At 40.5% G+C, this 19,903-nt stretch overlaps 2 protein-coding genes across 6 annotated transcripts in view; one reads left to right on the top strand and one right to left on the bottom strand.

The window, feature by feature from the left end:
• LOC111255491 (mitochondrial coenzyme A transporter SLC25A16-like) overlaps positions 1-19,834 on the bottom strand; it is an 87,966-nt gene extending 68,132 nt beyond the window's left edge. The window contains exons 1-2 of the mRNA XM_086978275.1: positions 18,978-19,834; positions 18,565-18,603 (exon numbers count right to left, since the gene is read on the bottom strand). The gene's annotated coding sequence lies outside the window, so the exon portion shown is untranslated. The remainder of the gene's footprint in view (positions 1-18,564; positions 18,604-18,977) is intronic.
• On the top strand, positions 50-15,919 carry LOC111243025 (GTP-binding protein Rhes-like). Of its 5 annotated transcripts, none has more exons than XM_086978307.1 (5): positions 50-2,316; positions 7,923-8,032; positions 9,188-9,399; positions 11,523-11,603; positions 14,089-15,919. In XM_086978307.1, exons 3-5 carry the CDS (start codon positions 9,192-9,194, stop codon positions 14,496-14,498), a joined length of 699 nt encoding a protein of 232 aa, XP_086834433.1. In that variant the 5' UTR covers positions 50-2,316; positions 7,923-8,032; positions 9,188-9,191; the 3' UTR covers positions 14,499-15,919. The 5 variants fall into 5 exon arrangements, with proteins under 5 accessions (XP_086834433.1, XP_086834429.1, XP_086834416.1 ...); XM_086978303.1 differs by having other exon boundaries at positions 7,923-8,148; XM_086978290.1 differs by having other exon boundaries at positions 7,923-8,529.
• Positions 19,835-19,903: the final 69 nt, after the last annotated feature.

The raw sequence follows: 19,903 nt of genomic DNA, 5'->3' as shown, positions 1-19,903 counted from the left end.
TGTTCCGGTGTTATTATCAGCTAGTGAAATAGAAGAGATAGGGTTCCTCATGGTCGTTCGCAGTCAAACGATCTCAAAACTTCTTCGTTTTATTCCATACGTCAAAAAGTAGCTGACGGAGCGAGCGCTTCCAGAAATCGACTGTGTGTTGGAAGATTTTGGGCGGTGATGAGATTCCGGTATCTCCCGGTAGCTAGCCCATGCGTCAGTATCAGTGACTCAGAACTTTAGAGCCATTATTAATGCCCTCCCACTCTTTGGCAAAAGTCATCCATTTTTACGCATTGTGGGTTCTATATGAACATAATAAGAAAACTTGGGCAACCGTTAGAGAGACACACATGATTTCGTCACGCGCAGGTAGCCGCCGGTCCAGATATAAGTAGAGAAACGTGACCTTATCTAAGAGGCGCTGATGTTAAGTATACAACTAAATTATTTATAATACCAATACCTTCATTGTTCCATATTATCGCCAAATATATACAGTCAAATTGAGCCTTCTGAGCTCATAAGTGCCGTACAATGTTCGTTATCTAAGGCAAAAATATTATTAAACATGACAGCTTAGTAATACTACCTGAATATGATGTTGGATTACCCAGCAGCTCGACCACGGATCCCGCTTTTCTGCGTACTCCAGACTTCTATGCGTTTCTTGGTCAGGTGCGTGCTCAAGCCCAGAAAAAAACTACCCACACGGAAAAGGTTGGAACTTTACTTCAAGTATTAAACTCTGGCAAGCATTTACATCGAGTGAGTGATATGTTCGTCGCACCCTTAGCTGACACTCGTTTTAGCCATTACATCATCGAAAACTCGATATTTTCCTATTATATTTTATGCAAATTTCTGAATAGAAACACATTAACTATTTCACAGATATTAGAGGGAACCAGCAGCAGATCAGCCAAGGCCTAGAAAACCCTCAAGCATAGTTTTAGTCCCATATCCAACCTATCATATCAGCAATTGAATAGGAAGCTACTTAATCGCATGGCTAACTAGGTAGAGCAAGATACTCAAAAACTTAGAAAAATTTGAATTCGCTCGCTTGAAATCGGATTTATCCATGCGAGCTTTTAGCTTTGCAGTTGCATTACACCAGACCACGGCATCACCAGTTTCTGAAAATCCAACAAATAACAAACGTGTAAAATGACAGGCCGTCTGCCATTTCCTGAATATCTAAGGTGCTCATTTCGTTTATGTGGAACCCTCATAGGCGTTAAATCAAGTATCGAAATGTACTATTGGAAGATACCACTAACTGTTCTACAGAATCTAGTTTGTATGTTATTTCCATGAATAACTCTACTAAGACTTCAAAAAGGCTGAGAAAGCGTGTAGATTCCCACATATCTTCAAACCAATAGGAGCGCCACTTATTGTTACTATGAGGATAATCCATCAGAGGAGAACGACACTGATGTTAACGTATCACATTCTGAAATGTTCAAAAAACATATCACACGTAAACGGTCGGTCGATGGGTGGGTCTTCGTTGACCTAGTCGGTGCTCTCTCTAACGGGAAGTCGCGGAAATTCGAACGATCTGCTAGCCGAATGATAAAGTGGTAGGTTATGGGACGATGACACTGATTCCAGCAGTGAAAGAATAACTCCGCGACGCAAAAGTCAAGGCCGCCGAGGTTCTTCTCTCACTCCCAAGGTCGCCCTCTCCACACGTGTTCCCATGACCGAAACACACGCGCACACACAGTCCCTTTTGCCCATTCCCGGTAGCCCTCTCCCAACGGGTTGAGGAATAGTGCTTAAATAAGCGTACCACATTGGGACAGTTGACGCCTAACAAACACAGCTTCAGTTAGCCTCGACGCCGACAGCGCGATTGGACAAAAACGACGTTGAAACTCAAGGGCCCATAGATAGGACAGTGTTAGATTTCTGGGAGCGAAGCGTCAACTTGCGGCTCCGCAGCGTATAGTAGCTGACAAAAGCCAAGCAGGATTTCGCAGGGTAACGACGAGTGCGATGACGCTGTGTGCCAAGTGCTAAAGTGGTCGTGAGTTGGAAATTGCAACAAAAAAACAAGAAACGAACAGTAATACTGTGTATAGCACGAACAATCGGAAAAATAGGACTCAACAAAAACGAAGCGGTTCTGTTACTGTGTGCCTTCACCGTGGTGGACTCGACTCGAGCTCAGTCTCGAGGCGAGACCCAGCCATCTGTCGAAGTGCATAAGAGTGGGGCGTTAGAACGGCGGCGTACAGCCGTCGAACTGAACATTTCCTCGCAAACCGAAGCCGGTGCTGCGGCGCCAAGAAAGGCTAGTTTGCCAGCGATATTTCGGTAAGTCCTGTCATTGATTGTAGATAATTTCAGTTTAAAATATACCACCATTTTAAGTGTATGAAGAGGACTGCGCCAAGTCATTTACTCTTAATTACCTCAATTGTGGACGAAAATGCCGATTTTTGGAACATAAGGTACTAAAAGCAGTATCACATACGTAGAACGAAGTTTAGAAATTCCCCCTACACTCCATAGATATTTCATTAGATATCTATGGAGTGTACAAATAATTTATAGCGACCACAAGCTGATAAGCTTACTAACCAGGAGTCCGCTGATCGATTTTCATTTCTACGGTACCCACAGGTGGGTGCGTATTACAGATCGTTTAAAGACACCTAAATGCTATGTTTTCAGTGAGTAGACTAAAAAACGATATCCGTCATAGGGAGATTATATACAGTGCACCGGCTATCGTATTCTCCAAGTTGAAGTAATATTAAATGATCTACGCTTTTTTCCTTTCAGTATTTCAAAGTTGCTCGACAATGTAATTATCTGTTTCGGATACACAATAACTTCATGCGATCGTCGGCTCTAGATGCCAACCCTAAAATTTGATGTTTTCTGTTTCAATAACTTATTCTACATTTTTTTTCCTAGCTAATCCTTTTATTAACTTTTTGGCGAAAAATCTAGACAACAATATCAGAAGCCAGCCTGATAGTTTACCGTATTACGGTAGAATTTGTATACACACATATATATCCCAGGAAGTAAGTCTAGTTCATGAGGACTCTACATTGTGGCATCATAAAACCGCCAAAACCGATAGCATGAGTCCTGGCGACGATTCATGTTACACTTTCGTACACATTGTCTTTTCTTGAGCTATGTCGATTATTCTTGTGTCCTATTCAACTAGCAAAAGCGTATTTTATAGGCCGTCCTTAAGCAAGCTTTTATATACATACACCTAGGATGGTTTAGCGGAGAAGTATTAGACACAGACACAACAACAAGGTATAAGATCTCCATATTGTTCTAAAATATTGTTAACATATGAAACGTCTATAGGCTTTGATACAATCGCCTTGGATTTGTGCTCCAGCGTATTACAGAAACAGCGATTTTGTCCCCTATAACTGTACCCTATAGTAACGTTCGCTGTAATCGAATATAAACATTCGTTAAATTACTACTCAGAGCAGTAGGCACCGCTAGACAAACATCTCAGGGCTGATCATAGGCTAATAATAATATTAGCAAACTACAAAAACTGGGACCACTTGTCAGGTTTACGTTGGGGCGAAATATAGTGGACCAGTCAGGTGCGACCTGATTTCGCCGCTGTCAAAATTTAACACGACTAGCCCCTATATGCTTACCTAGCCACGTCTATAAACAGCTTATGGAGACATTTATATATTTTTTCGCAAGCGTGCCCAATTATCAGTCAAGGACACGTTAATATTATCCAATTGCGCCCTTTGTTTTACCTATATGTATAGTAAAGGTATGACGCATGCTCTTCAATAAACGAAATCTTCAATGAGCTAACAGCTACGCAATAGAAAACTGTTTTTCTGTGTAGTGAACTGACTTGGCGTTGAAAAACTCGACACACTCGTTCATGCCTACACGAGCATTTAGAATGGGTGCGTCAACTGAGTGAAAGCACAGCTTACCTGAAATGTCAGAATTTTTTATGCGTCCTACCATCTGTCCCAATGATATGATACTTACTCTGAGTTCACGATTGAGGAGTGGCCATAAGGCAACAATGGTTAATATAAATACAGGTGAATGGTCTACAGACTGGATTTTTCTACAACGAGTCAAATGTGGCATTCATTTTCTTCAGAAGTCACCATGTGCACGTGACTCGTACGGAAAAGCGTACAATCCGTCAAAAATTTCCTGTCGTGACCCGCCGTACCGAGTTGCTTGATAGAAGAACTCTGCCTCATTTCGATATCTATGCATCGGAGTAACTTATATAGTTCCAGGATCTGTATAAATAACTAAAGCATCGAAAATAAAAAAGGATAATGACACGTCCCTATCGGGAACGTGCAGGGCAGCCGTAAGCAAACCCAGTTTATTATCTATTCTTCAAGTTTTCTTTTTTTTTTTTTCGAAAGAAAACAGTATGTTTCTACTTTGCTTGCCCCCGGAAAGGAGGTGCATTTGTCCAACTCCTCATTCAGTTCTGTTTTTCGGATTTACCAGCAAAAAAAAACCGCAGCGTGCGTTCTTCAGTACATTTTACGTATTTCACGCGTCACATTCGACTCCCCTGAACAAGTAAACGAGTGAGTTTGAATCATAAAGCCTTACCGTGTGAGTCAACGATGGTATTTTGGGACCTACATAGTTTCTGTACAAGTCACGTTAGTGAACGGCCTGAGTAAAAACTCGACAGATACTGTTTGTCCGTACCTTTGCATTTAAAAAAATGTAGTTGCTACAAGAAGCCTACAACTTGTAGTAGGAAGGCGTATTCTGAAATGGCAGCAAGGGATCACGTGCGACACCATCCGTGTTTTGTGAATTATGAACAATTCAACTCGCAGTCTTGACAATAAGCTGTTTTGGCAAGTTCTCATGGGGCAGCAAAAGTAAAGACTTCGTACTCTTTCTAAGCAGCTTAGCATAACTATTACCGATAATGATATTGAAATAGTTGTTTAATACTGCTTTAATCACAAACCGTTCCAGAAATTTTACCTGCATTGAAACGCATCCTGCTGTGGTATCGTAGAATCACAATTTCATATTATATATAATTTATTTAGAATAAAGAGGACTTTATTTCGCTTTCATGAGGCGAGGCAGGTCGATTCCTTCTTGTATTCTTTGCTCTCCCGTTTTTTAGGCTAAAAGGAATGCCATTTGGCCTTACGTCAACATCTTCAATGCAAGAAATTTTGTCACTATTATTAACCTATTTTTTTTCCCTAGGATCCCTATCGGTTAGATCAAGCTGCGACTGCCAGCTTTGTCTGAATCTGTCTGAGAAAATCTTTGTCTGAGAACACCTGCGATGGTAATACCACAGACGGCTTTCGCGCATTACGTAAAATTAAGCCAATATTTGGAGCACAAATTTCTCGAAACGGTTAGATCTCCATGAATACAATCATTCGACCAGAGATCGAATTGAATACTCTGTATACGTGTTAAAGTATTTGCATCTTTACATAGAGAGCACACTTCAGAGACATCTCTGCTCAATTGATAATGACTTCACGTATTGATTGAAAAAAAAGATACTGTTGTCACTGTTATTTACACGTTTTCTTTAACATTATTTTTCAGAATGTGTTGGTCATCGCTGTAGAGCTCACCGTTGGGTCAAACCAAATTTACACGAATATTGAAAACGCATTAGCGCGAAGTTTCACCGAAAAACTCTACTAGTGCTTCTATAGCATTAAACCGCTTAGCGGACACTGGCTAAACACATTCTACAGTGGGGTCAGTCTGGAGTCAGCAAAAATAGGTTTACAGTTTGGAACGAAAATAGACTTACGGCTGAACTGAAAGCTGGTTTATCAGTATTTTTTATTCAAATGCCTTAGATTATTAATATCATGACGATTGAAATAGTGAGGTTGAAAGATGGTCTGACATTTACCTAATACGATACGTGCTATTACCCCTTAGGCCACTAATATCCAACACATACCCGAAAGGTTAAATAGGACAGTGCCCTAAGCAGCTATACTTGGTCGATCTGTTACGTTACATCTAATTCGTGGTTTGGCTAGCTTTTATTCCTGGTTAATTAGAAAGAAAGTATTTAGGAGAACGAATGTGGCGTCAGGCCTGTATATAACACCTGGCGCAACCTATTGCTTATGGCTATTATGTCGTCAAGTAAGAAAATATAATTACTCCAATTCGTCTGCTTAAGACATGATGAGAGACCCAAAAATGACTCGAGACATTAGGACAACAACGGCGTAGGCAAAAGGAACATGGGAGGAGCACGCTACCGTATGTCCATTAAAAAGTTACGCACATAGATGCACAGCTATGCATATATGTGCTTTTTCGCTCTATTACTGAGATTCTATTGTCTCTCTCACACACTGTGTCCTTATTTCTCTATAAGTCTTAGATCTTCGTCTCGTTATCAATTTCGAATGGTTTTCATTCAATGAAACTGTAATATCGCTTTTACTGCCACTCGTAAACATAAAAGAAATAGCTGCGTATGCATATGATACACGATAATTATAGAAATGTGTAATACGCACGGAACACCGGTCAATTGCTGCCAAAGCTTCAGATACCATCGCGAAATCTACGCAATATATACACAGTGTTTTTTTCAGAACAAGGGCGGCACCACTTTCCCCAGACAAGCTATATATTTCTTTATTATGATTTTTTATGGCAATCTTTAATTACGATAACTTGTTGAACTAAATGCTATGATAATCCAAGGCTATTTCGGAATCGTACTCTTGAACATTTACTTGCTTGTTTGACCTAACATTGCTTATCCTCACTGCATAAACGTTTTTCTATCACACGTCTTTATTGAACAAAGCATCAGCTTTACAAATGGCACAGAATAATATATACATGCATATATATATTTTTTTTTTCTTAATACATTTGTTTAATATTTTTTTAAGGAAGACATCCAGTCTTCAAGAATAGAGCTTAAATTTGATGAGAGGCGTTGAATTGTCTTTGCAATGGAACTTGCAAAATTTAATTTCGTGCGGTGACCTGTATTTTCCAGGTCTGTGATTTCTTGCTTGTTCCGCAGAAAGTCAATATGCTTTTGTAAAGAGTGTCTTTCAAATAGCCTTAGGCATTATTTACCGGTTAATCCCAAGAAGTTTCTCAAACTAAAATGATTAAACAAAAAAAATAATCAAAGGATGCGTTAAATATGGGAAAGTTTAAATAATGGCTGGAAGATTTGTTTTTGCCGTCGATGGTTTCCTTCCTTCCTTCCTTCCTTCCTTGTAGTGACATGGACTATAGTGGAGTGGCGTTAACAGATCACAGAAGTCATAGAAAAATGTACGAGACGATGGTGCTTTATCTGTAAACATTGGATCTATTTTGAGAGTGGTACTCGTTAAAAGTTGAACTGGCAGTCAATTTGGATATGTGCGGCGCCAACTATACTAATCGTAATAGCCAAAATATAATCATTTTAAAAAGTGGCATCGCTGATTTCTAGCTAGTCTATATACTGAAAGTAGCTTTTTTTTTTTGGCTCTGATATGGTTCTACGTATCTGGCAATAGGGGGAACCTCAAAATCCTTATTTCATTTTCGAAATTATTCTTGCAGCCACTTCCTAGAATTGTTACCAATTGAAATTCCAAAGTTTTATCATCGATTTACTAAAGACAGTCTAGTTCGCACGAATAAACACTTTAATACTTCTCACAGATAATAGTAATGAGCTTTTTCAGGGTATTACTAGTATACTATTATCTTTATAAGGGTGATAGCCCCAAAATGACTAACACCCCAGCGCCCAGTTACGCATATCTTCCCGTAACATAGCCGGTAAACGCGTTCAATTTAATGAAATTAATTTCGTATATGAAAATAACCTTTTAAGTAATTAAATAAAGCTCTGTGCACCAGTGTGTGGCGAACAGTGTTTTTTTTTTTTTTTCTTCCAGATTGACATTGGCATCCGACACTGCCTCGAGGCCGACTGTTCCAAAATATGGCCAGACTCACTGAAAAGGACACGAAGAGTCCCATAGCCAGTTGTACAAGCATTAAAGGTGTAGGTGCTCCCACCGCCCTTTGTCCGGCTGTCTAGTTAGGCAGTATAGACAACAAAAAGGTCAAACGAGCCAGACCCGTTTGCCGTGCGCAAACGATTCAAAATACAACGACTAAGTTAGTGAAGTCCGCTCAGCTGTAATCATTTCGTCTCGCTACTATTGCAGCTGAACACTTCTTGTCAATTCGTACTTCTGCCGCGTTCACTAGCCATTAGCAGTCAGTCAGTCAGTCAGTCTATATAGCTTCTCTCGCACTCGTAGTTTCGACGCGAAAGGGCTAAAACCACTGAAATAGACGAAAAGGCAAGATGAATATATAAAAAAAAAAGCGAGGGAAAACGATGAAAGCACAATCATACTTTGAGGACGCATCACCGCGAGATACGTCATTTTGTCATCAAGACAAAGCGCAATATCAAAAACAAAATAGAGGATCTAATCCGAGTAAAAATTTATCTGTGTTGCAAAACCTTGTCGCTCAAGACTCCTTTTGTCGGTAGTATCGTTCGTTCCGCGACCTTCTTGGCATTTTGTATGGTTTCAGTTGTGCTTTAAAGTTATCAAATGCATTATAATCTAGTACTTATATTGAAATGATGAAGAACTCAACAGCTGTGCGAGAGTAAAGACAGGTTTCAATTCGCGGTAATGACAGAATAACCTCTGTTTGCCCCACGATGGTCCGAACTTGTAGTGTCTAATGCCATTTCTGTAATGACGGTTTTCAGCATTTGAGAAGTTGCAGTAATGCCTTCATAGAACCTTAGGCGATGCTGAGCTGAGCCTATACCCCAACGTGCCCCATCTAGGGCATAGGTAGACTTCGATTCGTGCTGGAAGTCAGCTGTATGATGGAATGCCTAACGACTTCGCTTAGTTGCAGGACGCGTATCAAGTAGATAGTTTAGTGGCACTTATTGGTCAGATAATTTCGTACCAGGAAGCAGGCATCAATAAACTCGTCGCTCATGTTCCACTCCAAAGAAAAGGTTCCGCCAGAACAGCGGAATACAGAACTGATTTAATATTTTTTAGCTTTTGCTTCGAACTCGAATCGACTTACTGCGTTTCCTTTCACCATAGTTTCACCACGTTTCGACATACGTGTATGATGCCGATCGGCCATGTCTTCACTACTTTCTAAACCATTCCAGAAAGATGCCGGTTCGGGCCGATAGTATACTGTCGACGATTACGGAGGCGTCCTCGTCGGGACCATGTGTCAAAGATCACTACAAACTGATCGTGATGGGCGCTTCACGGGTTGGCAAATCGGCCATAATTCAACAGTTTCTCTATAATCGTTACCCTCAAAAATATGTGCCTACTGTAGAAGAGTTCCACTCTGGAGAGTTTGATTTTAATGGTAAGTATGTGCTAGTGTGTTTTCTGGTTAGACCGTCGCGTAGTTTGTCAGATGTATCGTGTTTGAACGATAGTCCGCTTTCGTTCGAAGTGGTTCGAGTACAAGGTTTTACTTGCGTCCGTCTGCAAGCATGCCTTTCCTACCTGTCTAAGAGAAATCCCTGAATGCCGCCATATCGATAGAATTATACTCTTGTTATATTGTGTCAAATTATGATAAAGTAAGTCGAAGCTGCACGAAGCTAACTTCTGTATCATAAGTGCCCAGATGGGTGCTAATGTTATTAGACCAGATGTATTATTGCCCGGCTAAAATTAGATCTACGGCGAAATGGAATTACGGCCATTTTGGTTGCCCTTATTATAACTCGAAAATAACGAACGACAACGAGGATCAACAGTATATGCGAATGATCAATGTGATTCGATTTATGCAGAGTGGAGGATTTTTTTATACGGTAAACAACTTTAGAAGCAATCTGTAGCGAAATCTGTATGCCTTTACATTGACTTGATAGTTTATGTTTTTACAAACATTTTACGAGCGGCATTGCTAGACAAAAACAAGTGCCGATCAGTTTCTCTGCTTTCCTATAATAGAATAGTTTCTGTCTGCTTTGTTATGGAACGTCTTCCCTCTATGTCCCAACTCGCAAATTAGAATCAACGAAAGGTCTTCCCATGAGAGGAAAGTTTTAGTGCCATTTCACTAATTTTTTTACGGAAATTAATGTCTTTTCCCATAACGAGGCGTTCTGAACAGGTAACCAAAAGACTAATCGTTGTGTTCCGCTTCGTTCTCGTAAAGCGCATCTGAGCATGCTCCTATGTCCTTACGCATCGTCAAGTCAGTATTTCGAGAAGAGTACAATATTTTGCATAGAAAGAATAAATGGCGGCCAACGCGTGGCTGTTCGATCTGAGCAGGGAATGGGAACACATCGGTATGACTCTCCTCAAATGCTTCCTGTTTTTTCATGCCTTCATTTATTATAACATACTGAAAGCTATTGGATGTGCCTTTCTCTATGTTGTCTATCGCCAGCGTATAAAATATACGAAAATGTAATCTCCTAAGAAACTTATACGGTTAGATTTTAATAAATGCTAAAAGTGCTAATTATAGCCATAAGCTCTAATTTGTGTTTACCATTGAAGTGTTATGGCGACATAAATCGATCTCATTTGAAATATGCACTATTTTGAGCAACAATTAGGCACAGCTCGTGTGCTTGCCAGGCCGAACAGGCTTCGATGATCATTTGTTATGTTCGGCGGCTTATATAATGCAAGCTGTGCTCGCGACGTCGAAAACGTTGCATACAATCCACTTGATGTTAGCTAGACGGAAAATCTCAACTAGAGAAAATTAAGCTTTAGGCCATTAAAGTTGTTCTTGCAGAACATGGACGATTGCATCGATTAAATAGGCAAAATATATCTCTTCTTCGACCTTGTTACATAGAGCCCGGACGAGTATGATAGCATGAAGACGAATTGTGAAACTATTGAAAGCATGCATAGCTCTTTAGCGCAATAGGTGAACATAGAGCAACTGGCGTACCTCGGTCGGATAAGCGCACATATATGTAAAGCATACAAAGAAAAAAGCTATTACCCTACCAATGGGTATAGAAGTGGTACGAGAGATATTTACATTACGAAACGGGCTGAAGCAACTATGAGAGCGCCAAAATAATAGTATCCTAATTAAGTTAACCGTTCCCTTCATACGTTATATGATGCAGCTTCACTAGTAAAACGATTTTAAAACTTCAATTAGCTACTAGTGTCGATCCGATGTGTGCCGTTAGTGTCCTTTACTCGAAACAAAATGTCTGCTAAACTTTAAATTAAGTTACCTTTTTTACGTTCGGCACATGCCCAGCGCTTACATTTACCACTCAACCGTATGTTGTATGCATCTGAACACAGTACAGAATAGACATAGGAAATCGTTTGCATAGTAATACATGCGTCGGCGCACCTGCTATACTGTTATTCTAGGAGATTCGATGCGTATCGGGGCTTTTTAATGATTTCTTGGACTTCTTAATTCACGCCACTGTATGATATGGGCCATAAAGGCAATGTTAGACAATTGCTATTTATTATCGTTTCTAGGTGCTTCGATTACTCTGGACATAATCGATACATCAGGATCGTACGAGTTCCCAGCGATGAGGCGTCTTTCGATTGAAACAGGTAGACCACAGAGGCAATTTGTGCAGCTGGAGCATTCACACGAAGTACTAGAAAATGTTTCGGGATAGGATAACACCCATATGCATACACATTAAAATAGTACCCTAAAAAAAAACAAACAATTGCTCTATCAACGTACCAATATAGAAGACAAGCGGTAGGACCTATACCCTATTGTGCTTCGATTGATAAAATAAAACCTATTCGACAAGTAAACGAAGCATATCGAAAAGATATATAGTCTTAGAAATTGTTTTCTCTTCTATATGATATTGTTAACTTTTTTTCACAATGAACAAATGGTGTATTTGACTGCAGCCAAGGATTTCGCTATGCTATAGGTGTGTGTCCCCAAGCTATTGCCCGTTGAAACAAAAACACTTTCGGACGAGGGGGTCCATTTCGTTATTAAACGGATTGGTACATGGATGAAGCGTATCACCAATCATCCCAGCAGCTATAGACAGACAACAGAATGCTGCTATGCTTGCTAGCCGGCCGGAATGAAACAATAGCTTAGAAAACATTTACTAAGTAACCAACATACGGCGAAATACAAACAAAGTTCTTGCGTTACTCACGAATGTTTTTCTCGCGAGTTTATTGCCGACGCTGCATAGAAACACACCAGTAAAACTTGTTTCGTGCTCAATACAGAACACCGAAGTTAACGGAAAACGTTTCCCGTTCAATTTCGAACGATTCTATAGAATCAAATTAAATTATTGGCGATTAATTTGTGAGCGTTGATCATCTGTTCCCCTATATGACCCTTATCATTAAAAAGACAACCGCTATTTCCCTGTTTTCGCTTCTGACATGAGAAAGCAGTTGATCGACGAGCCGAACACCCAGCGCGCCTGGCGTGCGTCTTCTACCCACTTAGATAATCTCGCCTTTTATGCCTTTCGATACGGAGAAAGCCGATCGTTTACGCTGCGTGTGAGCTTGTGCATGAACGGAACGTTCTCGAAATATGTACAGCACTGAATGGGTCATACGTTCTGCAATGTGTAACTAATTGATGATAAGTTAACTGTTACTAAGTTCTGAACGAAGAAAAAGGCTATTGAAAATGTACAACGACAATATTGCAGATGCTTCAGACATCTTTATCTATCTGAGTTACGATTGAAAAATAAGTTCAGGATGGATAGAGCTGTTCAGGATGTGCGTAAACAACGTTTCGGAAAAACAACAACATCAACGAATTTTTTAGTTGCAAAAAGGGGTACCGGAACGTTAGACTAACAGTTTTCTTAAAAACTTGTCGCGTGGGCATTAAATTCGAAAACGCTGTAAATATAACTGTTACATTGTCAAATCCTATCAATGAAAAAGATCCGGATCGAAGAGCGTATGTTTGCGGGTAGCAAAATGGGTGGGTGGATAAATTATGGAACAATAAAGTTACATTTAATCGTCATGATTGGGCTTACTAGGCAACTGTGAATCCAAACGTTACAGATGCAGCATTTTAAATGAAAAATTAATTAAACATTAAACTTCTTTAAGAATACTTACTTAGGAGAACGAAAAATTCACTTATAGACTGATGTCAAATACTTGAACCTACTTTAACAATCGGCTTTGGACGGCTCTGTTGAAGATGGCAAATTGTCTTTCTCACAGAACGAACCACTTATACATGATGTAAGAGCTTACGACAGTAACAATCTTCCACAGAGATAAATTGGACAAAAATAATTTCACGGAATACCCTTTTGGGTAGATTTTTTTTCTCGGGGAAGATCTTGAAGATGAAAACTTCGCCCAACAGTCAATAATCTATTATTATAGGCAGTGTATCTATAATAGTTTCAAACATGTGCAATAAGAGGAAAAGTTGTACATTTTGATGCAGATCATCTAGCGATCTGAGCACTATCATGCGTCCGTTCTACGTTCACAGTTCTACGGTCTACGTTCAGGCTGTACTAATGAGTAATGAATCGAGACAGGTCCCCCACGGTTAAGAGCTGCCAATCACCTTGCTGGCTGTTAGTATCGGGCTTAATTTACCCTGCAGTAGAAGGACGAAATTTTATTCATTGGGCGCGTAACGTTTTTTTTTTTTTTTTTTCTCTAGTTGGTTATAGTTGTCTACGAAATCTATCGAGAATAAACCCAGGAAACAGAAATTAGGCATACGAATGCTCAACAGACTTGTCCATGCGGGTTCAGCGAGTGCATACGAGTTTGTTCTGTACGATGCGTTCCGTAGGAAGTACGACGAAATCGTAACGGTCCAGTCTATAGCTAGAAATCTGTTTGACTGTATTTCGTAATAAGCAGCCCTAGATTAATCGGTTCGGTGACACCTATCTAATAGCATTTTGTAGCCTGTTCCTTGTCAAAAGGCTTAACAAAGCAAATTAGGACTCATTTAGTACAACATATGTTGTTTTCCGTGTAACTTAAGTGTAGTTCATAACTAAGTCGTCTTTGGAATTGTTCCCATTGACGCGATTCACTGTCATTTCAGGAGATGCATTCCTGCTTGTCTTCTCCGTGGATGACGCGGCCTCGTTCGAACAAGTCGTCCAACTCCGGGACGAAATCCTTGTGCACAACAGCCGCCAGCGTGAACGGCGGTCGATTATCGTTGTGGGAAACAAAACCGATTTACCCCCCGAGCGGTGGCGGGTCAAGCGTGAGATCGCCGAAGCTCTCGTAGCAATCGACTGGGAGTTGGGTTATATCGAATGCTCGGTAAAAGGCAATCGTGGTATAATTGAGATTTTCCGTCGTCTAATGCGGCAATGCGAGATTCCGTACGAGCTCAATGAGCGAATCGTTGACAAGCAGCGCCGCAAGTCATTACCCGTCTATAACACACAGCCGTCGATAAGGGACAAAGCATTATTGAAACGGAATTCATGCAACGTTTCGTAACCCTAATGCCGTGGCATGCTTTTTGCATCGTGTATCACCTACAGCTGCAGTATAAAAAAAAGGCCCAATATAGGAGACCTTAGATCGGTAACGCATAGCAATCTGCGAGAGAGAGCGCTAGGGAGATGCCTCGAAACGTAGAAACACAGTCTTGATAAAGATTATTATTAGATATAATAATAATAGAACGAACAAGCAAGTGGCATTTGATTATTAACCCAACCAATATGTTTACGTAATATATTAATAATTAGAACATTGATACTTGAATATCCGATAGAAACACCCGACATTTTGAGAACGCGATCAAATTAGCTGTCATTCATAGGCTTATACATCGATCTCGAGGTTCGTATTCGTCGTTTCGCCCAGTTAACCTGCGCCCCCTTGTGTAAAATTGCTTAGCTTAAGTTACGCTCAACGTTCCTATTACCTTGATATGTACGCGAACGTTTTTTAACGCGGAACCTGAGTCTGCGTCTGTTGTTCAATTTCAATTACTACCACCAATGTTATTAACCGTGATCAATGAGTCTCCACGTGCACAACTTTTATCAGTATTTATACCGAGTGGAAATATCAGTCGTAGGCTCGAAACGAGATGATCAGTGTATCTAAAGTTGGCAACTTAACTTCTCCCAAAAAGCAAGTTATTTACAACAAATGACGGTCGTCGTGCTCGTGCTCGTGCTCGTGCTTGTGCTTGTGCACGTATGAACATATACAACGTTACCTAAACAAGCCTAGCCGAGGGGTAGCTGTACAGAGCCAGAAACAATTGTCCAAAATGAAAACGGTCCGCTTCTCATTACGTTTTCATACCAGACGAGCATTATACACTGCCTATTCATGAGTGTGGTATACCAGAGTCGAAAACATTTCTAAGCCGAAACAACAAAAACAGACAGTCCGCAGTTCGTCTGCGCTTTGTCCTAGCGTAGGTAAACATGAGTATTTGTAGGACGTAAGGACATTAGTATCGATGAGATGTTATGTGCATGCGTGAACCAACGTGTTCAATAAACCAAAGCGCAGCGCATAGATATTATAGTGATTGTGAGAGTTTACGATATGCTGCGCGTTACCATTGATTACTGCTAATTGCAAACTGGCCAAACGTTACACCTCAACTAACAAATAATGTTCTTCCAAAAACAAACAAAAAAAAAAAATGGAAAATGCCAGACCGCTATGATGGTTCATCTGGTGTGCACTAATAATGATGTTGTGACCTTCGGCATAATTTTGTGCATTCACTTACTACGAAGACGCTATCAATTGCAAAGAAAAAACGCGAACTTGAAAAGAGGAAAATATAGAGCTAACACACCATTCACTGAAGCTCCGTATAATTAGCCCGAACGATTGGTGCTTGTACTGTACAAAGCATGTTTTAATAAAGAAATTGTTATTTAAAAAAAGTATTCTTTTTTCGGCACACGTTCTCAATATTGTAATGAGTAAATTTATCGCCCCTAATACCCTAAATGTTGAGACTGTGACACGATATTCTGCCATACCTTCCTATAAACGTTAAGACTTCGATCGATGGCAAAGTGACTCGAGGGTTTAGTGTTCATCCTAACTTGCGATAGGTACAACAACTACTGGTACGTATTGCCCCACATTGACACATAGGTAAATTGAACCTAATTGTGACTGACATGCAGCTTCACTTCGTTATTTTTCGATTTGTTTTTGCATCTTCCCACTACTATAATATCACAAAACTAAAATGTGACTTGGCAAACAAAAAACAAAAAAAAATCTAACTGTATGGCAATAACGAAAGAGAACGGCGGAATAGCCCACGGGAGATGGCGTGAACGCCTTTGGCCTTTGGCCTTTCGTGCTAGGTAAAAGCGGAACTGAACAAACAGATACTGAATGTATTGAGCTTTTAGAAAGGAGAACTATAAAAAAAAAAAGCCTAGATGGGCAGTCGTCGGCGCTGCACTAGGGAAGATTTGTCCTTAGGCCCCCCGCCCTCAGCCGCTAACGCTAATACAGTTCTCTCTATTAGTAGTAACTAAACTTTTATTGCTATAAGTAATTAATTTAAAAGCTACGCTCCGTTATAGCGTTGCATCGAATCGTCAAAAGTTAGAGATAACGTATCGGCTACCAACAGTGCACGCAATACTGAACACAGCATTGTGATTAATGAGTACAAAAGTCCAATTTCAGAATGTGATATATATATATAGGCACACAAATTTTAGCCCCTATTGGGCCTGGAAATAGGCGACCATCGACCTATATTTTGACTTACTTTCGTAAATAAATAAAGCTAAAAATTAGAAAAATAGAGGGATTTGGCGTAATTTATGTCCGTCCACTTACTGCCCATACGACAAACGTCGTAAGCACACAACGCTTCATGAGGTGAAATGATTTTCTATACAAGTCCCGTTAATTAATTACATTTCGATAATCACAATTGGCACATACAGTGGCTAACGCCGTTGACGCTTTCATGCTACGCGCGGCTCGTTTGCTTTTAACATTGTTGTTTGTTCGAAATCATTTATCACCGTTTACGACAACAAAAAGTTGAAACTCGTTAGCTTCAATCTTATCGGATGCAGAAGTCATGCCCAATCGCTGCGCCATCAAACAGGGCTGGCTTGCAAATGCCGCACTGTCCTGTTTGGCAGGGTCCGAAGAAATTACAGGGCTGGAAACTATCATTATTGGACTCAGCAGCTGAAACGCTACTGATTGGAGGATCCTGCATAAACGTTCCTTTGTAAAGCAATAACACCGGACAAGAAGTCAGTCCTCATTAAGTGCGGCTGATATAGCACGCTCATCGTCCTTGCTAGGAAACTGCTAGGGTATATACATACTTGTATACAGGGTGGCCGACTTAAATTCGGACAATTTTCGGTAGACCGCGCTATATAAGATCTTGCTCTAAGATCGACGTAAACAGTCTCGGCGAGAAACAGCATTTTAGCGTTGGAGATTGTACGAAAAGCAACTGTAACCTAATATTATCAAGCGCCGTGGACCAGAGCCAAGATGAGAAAGTTCATTGCTTACATTAAATCGATATTGTACGGCAGCGCAGAGAAAGCAAAACCAGGTCCAGCACATGTCAATGGAAAATCTACGACAGAAAAAACTGATGCGAACAGGCACGTTGATCGATCTCGTCCAAGCGTGCGTTAGGCTAAGAATCTTTCTCGTTAGTCAAGAGGTTTCGTGCAAGTATAGCTATCTGTTACTGGTTGGTCATCAAGTCGTCATAGATTAAAGAGGTCAAACGGATACTTTGCAGACCTAATAAAACCTTGCAATTCACTCGATCTCTTTCGCTGCCCAATTCTCGAAGTAGTAGGTCGTCTTCGATTAGTAGATTGTCTTCGATTTTTTCTTCACGAGTAACGTTTTAGTCTCGATGGAAAGGTCAGCCACAGGTTGCAGGCTCGATCGCTGACTTATTGTGCGTGACGCCATATTTCCTACCAGAGCGTGATATTTAGCGAAGAAGGAGACGCTGTTGACAGCATATTTTATGCAGAATTCATCAGAGGTTCATTTTCTGCGCCAGCAACCATACTAACTAAACTAAACCGAAAATCGTCTCCTAACTCAAGCCTGCCGAGGATTAAACATGTACTGGGCTGAGCTCATATGGCCGCTATGCTGTATTCCCCAGCGAGTTGCGGCGTCATTTGCTCACTCGTACAGGGGTGTTTTCAAAGGGAACATTTAAAGCGAGCCTATGAGTCGTTGAAGGCCAAGACCGAATCTGGTATCGCCGTGAGTTACATTGAATAGACATAGAACTCTTAGAAATCTTTTAGGTACAATTTTAAAAACAATTCATAACAGGAGATTCCGATTTAAACTAATCACGCTTCACGCTGTGTACGTATATATAGCTTTATATTTTGGTCAGCAGGTTCTGGCGGCCAATATCGTTCATGTGAAACAAGTCCGATTTCACATAATAATCTCACATTAGTGCTTTTTCAAGCTTGAAGTTCATCTAGAAAATTTTCAAAAAATTTCAACGTAACTAGAGTATGTTGCTAGGATAAATTTTTTTTTAACTTACTTTACAAGCACGGAGCATAGCATCTGTTACAGTGCGAACCTGAAAAAACACGAAACAAAAACATTTAAAGGTGCGTGTATGCTTCACCAGGACGTCCATCTCAATGGAAAACCAGTAAGAGAACATTATATAATATTGTAAGAGGTTAGTTAGTCATTTCTCAAAGTGAGAGAAATAGTCCTTGTTCAAGATAAAGTCGAGTAATACATTGGCCTATACGTTAGGTCGTCCAGTACGTGATGTTAGATAGTTAACTTTAGCTTTTCGGATATCTAAAGCCCCGAGTGACAATATCCAAGTGAGCGGCCTCATATTTGAAAGACGAGTACAAGTGAATTTCGTAAACGAAAAAACAGGATATAGGATCATTACGAAATTGCGCCACCTTGAAATAGGAGATTAACGTTTCTTACCTTTCCTACTATAACGACTTAATATCAATTGCAATAAGGAGTGCTATTATATTAGTAAATAGACTGTAACGTTCGATAGTGCTCGGAAGGGAGCTGCGTAGACACCCATAGGAATCGAGAAGGGGGCAACTATGGTGGTAAGTTCACGTGGCGTAAGTGGTTTTTCTGATTATAAGTATGTTGCGCAACGAAAGATCCTTGAGCACGGTGTGAGGGCGAACATAGAATACACTCTGTATTTTTCACTATGTCTTGCGTACGTCTTATTCTACTCGACAGTTTGCTAAGAAATATGCACGTTCAGGTCGTGCGCCTTGATTCCAGATGAAGTTGGGAAAAGGACTTCTATAGGATTTGCCTGCCTGCCTGCCTGGTTGCAGTCAGACAGAAAGACAAACAATTTTGAGTGTACAAAAATGCCGCTTGATAAATGCACATTATCCTCTGGTTAGCTGTGCATTTATCGGCGACGCTAAAGAAGCACCGCCCTATCCGGCCTAACTTGGTGCGCGCATCTCAAAAGGGTCGGTAACTTCACTACAAAGGTATACACAGTTGTCAATGGTAATCGAGCGTTCAGTTGTATCGTTTCACGGATTTGCGCTAACCGAGACGCGTCTTAGCTAACAAGCATTTCCTTAGCAAATCATCAAATGGCATTCGTTCTGTAATTATTTCATGAATATAAAGCTGGTCTAGAGCTTCGCTGTGTGCGAAACAGCGCAAACTTTCGGTGCGCGACGCGGCCTGTATAAACGTTAAGCCTTCACGTTGCAGCGGTGTGTTGTCGTCTGGCTCTACGGAGCTAAATGAACTGCACGTGTTGACGCCTCGACCGATACGCCTTCTCTCGTGTACAGCAGTATAAACATGCATCAGCATCAACGTGAGCCGTTAGTCGAACCAGCTGGCGTCAGCCACAGCTA

This window comes from Varroa destructor, unplaced genomic scaffold (genome assembly GCF_002443255.2).
Source record: "Varroa destructor unplaced genomic scaffold, Vdes_3.0 BEIS01000001.1, whole genome shotgun sequence".
Taxonomy (NCBI): domain Eukaryota; kingdom Metazoa; phylum Arthropoda; class Arachnida; order Mesostigmata; family Varroidae; genus Varroa; species Varroa destructor.
This window is presented reverse-complemented; position numbering and strand designations above follow the sequence as displayed.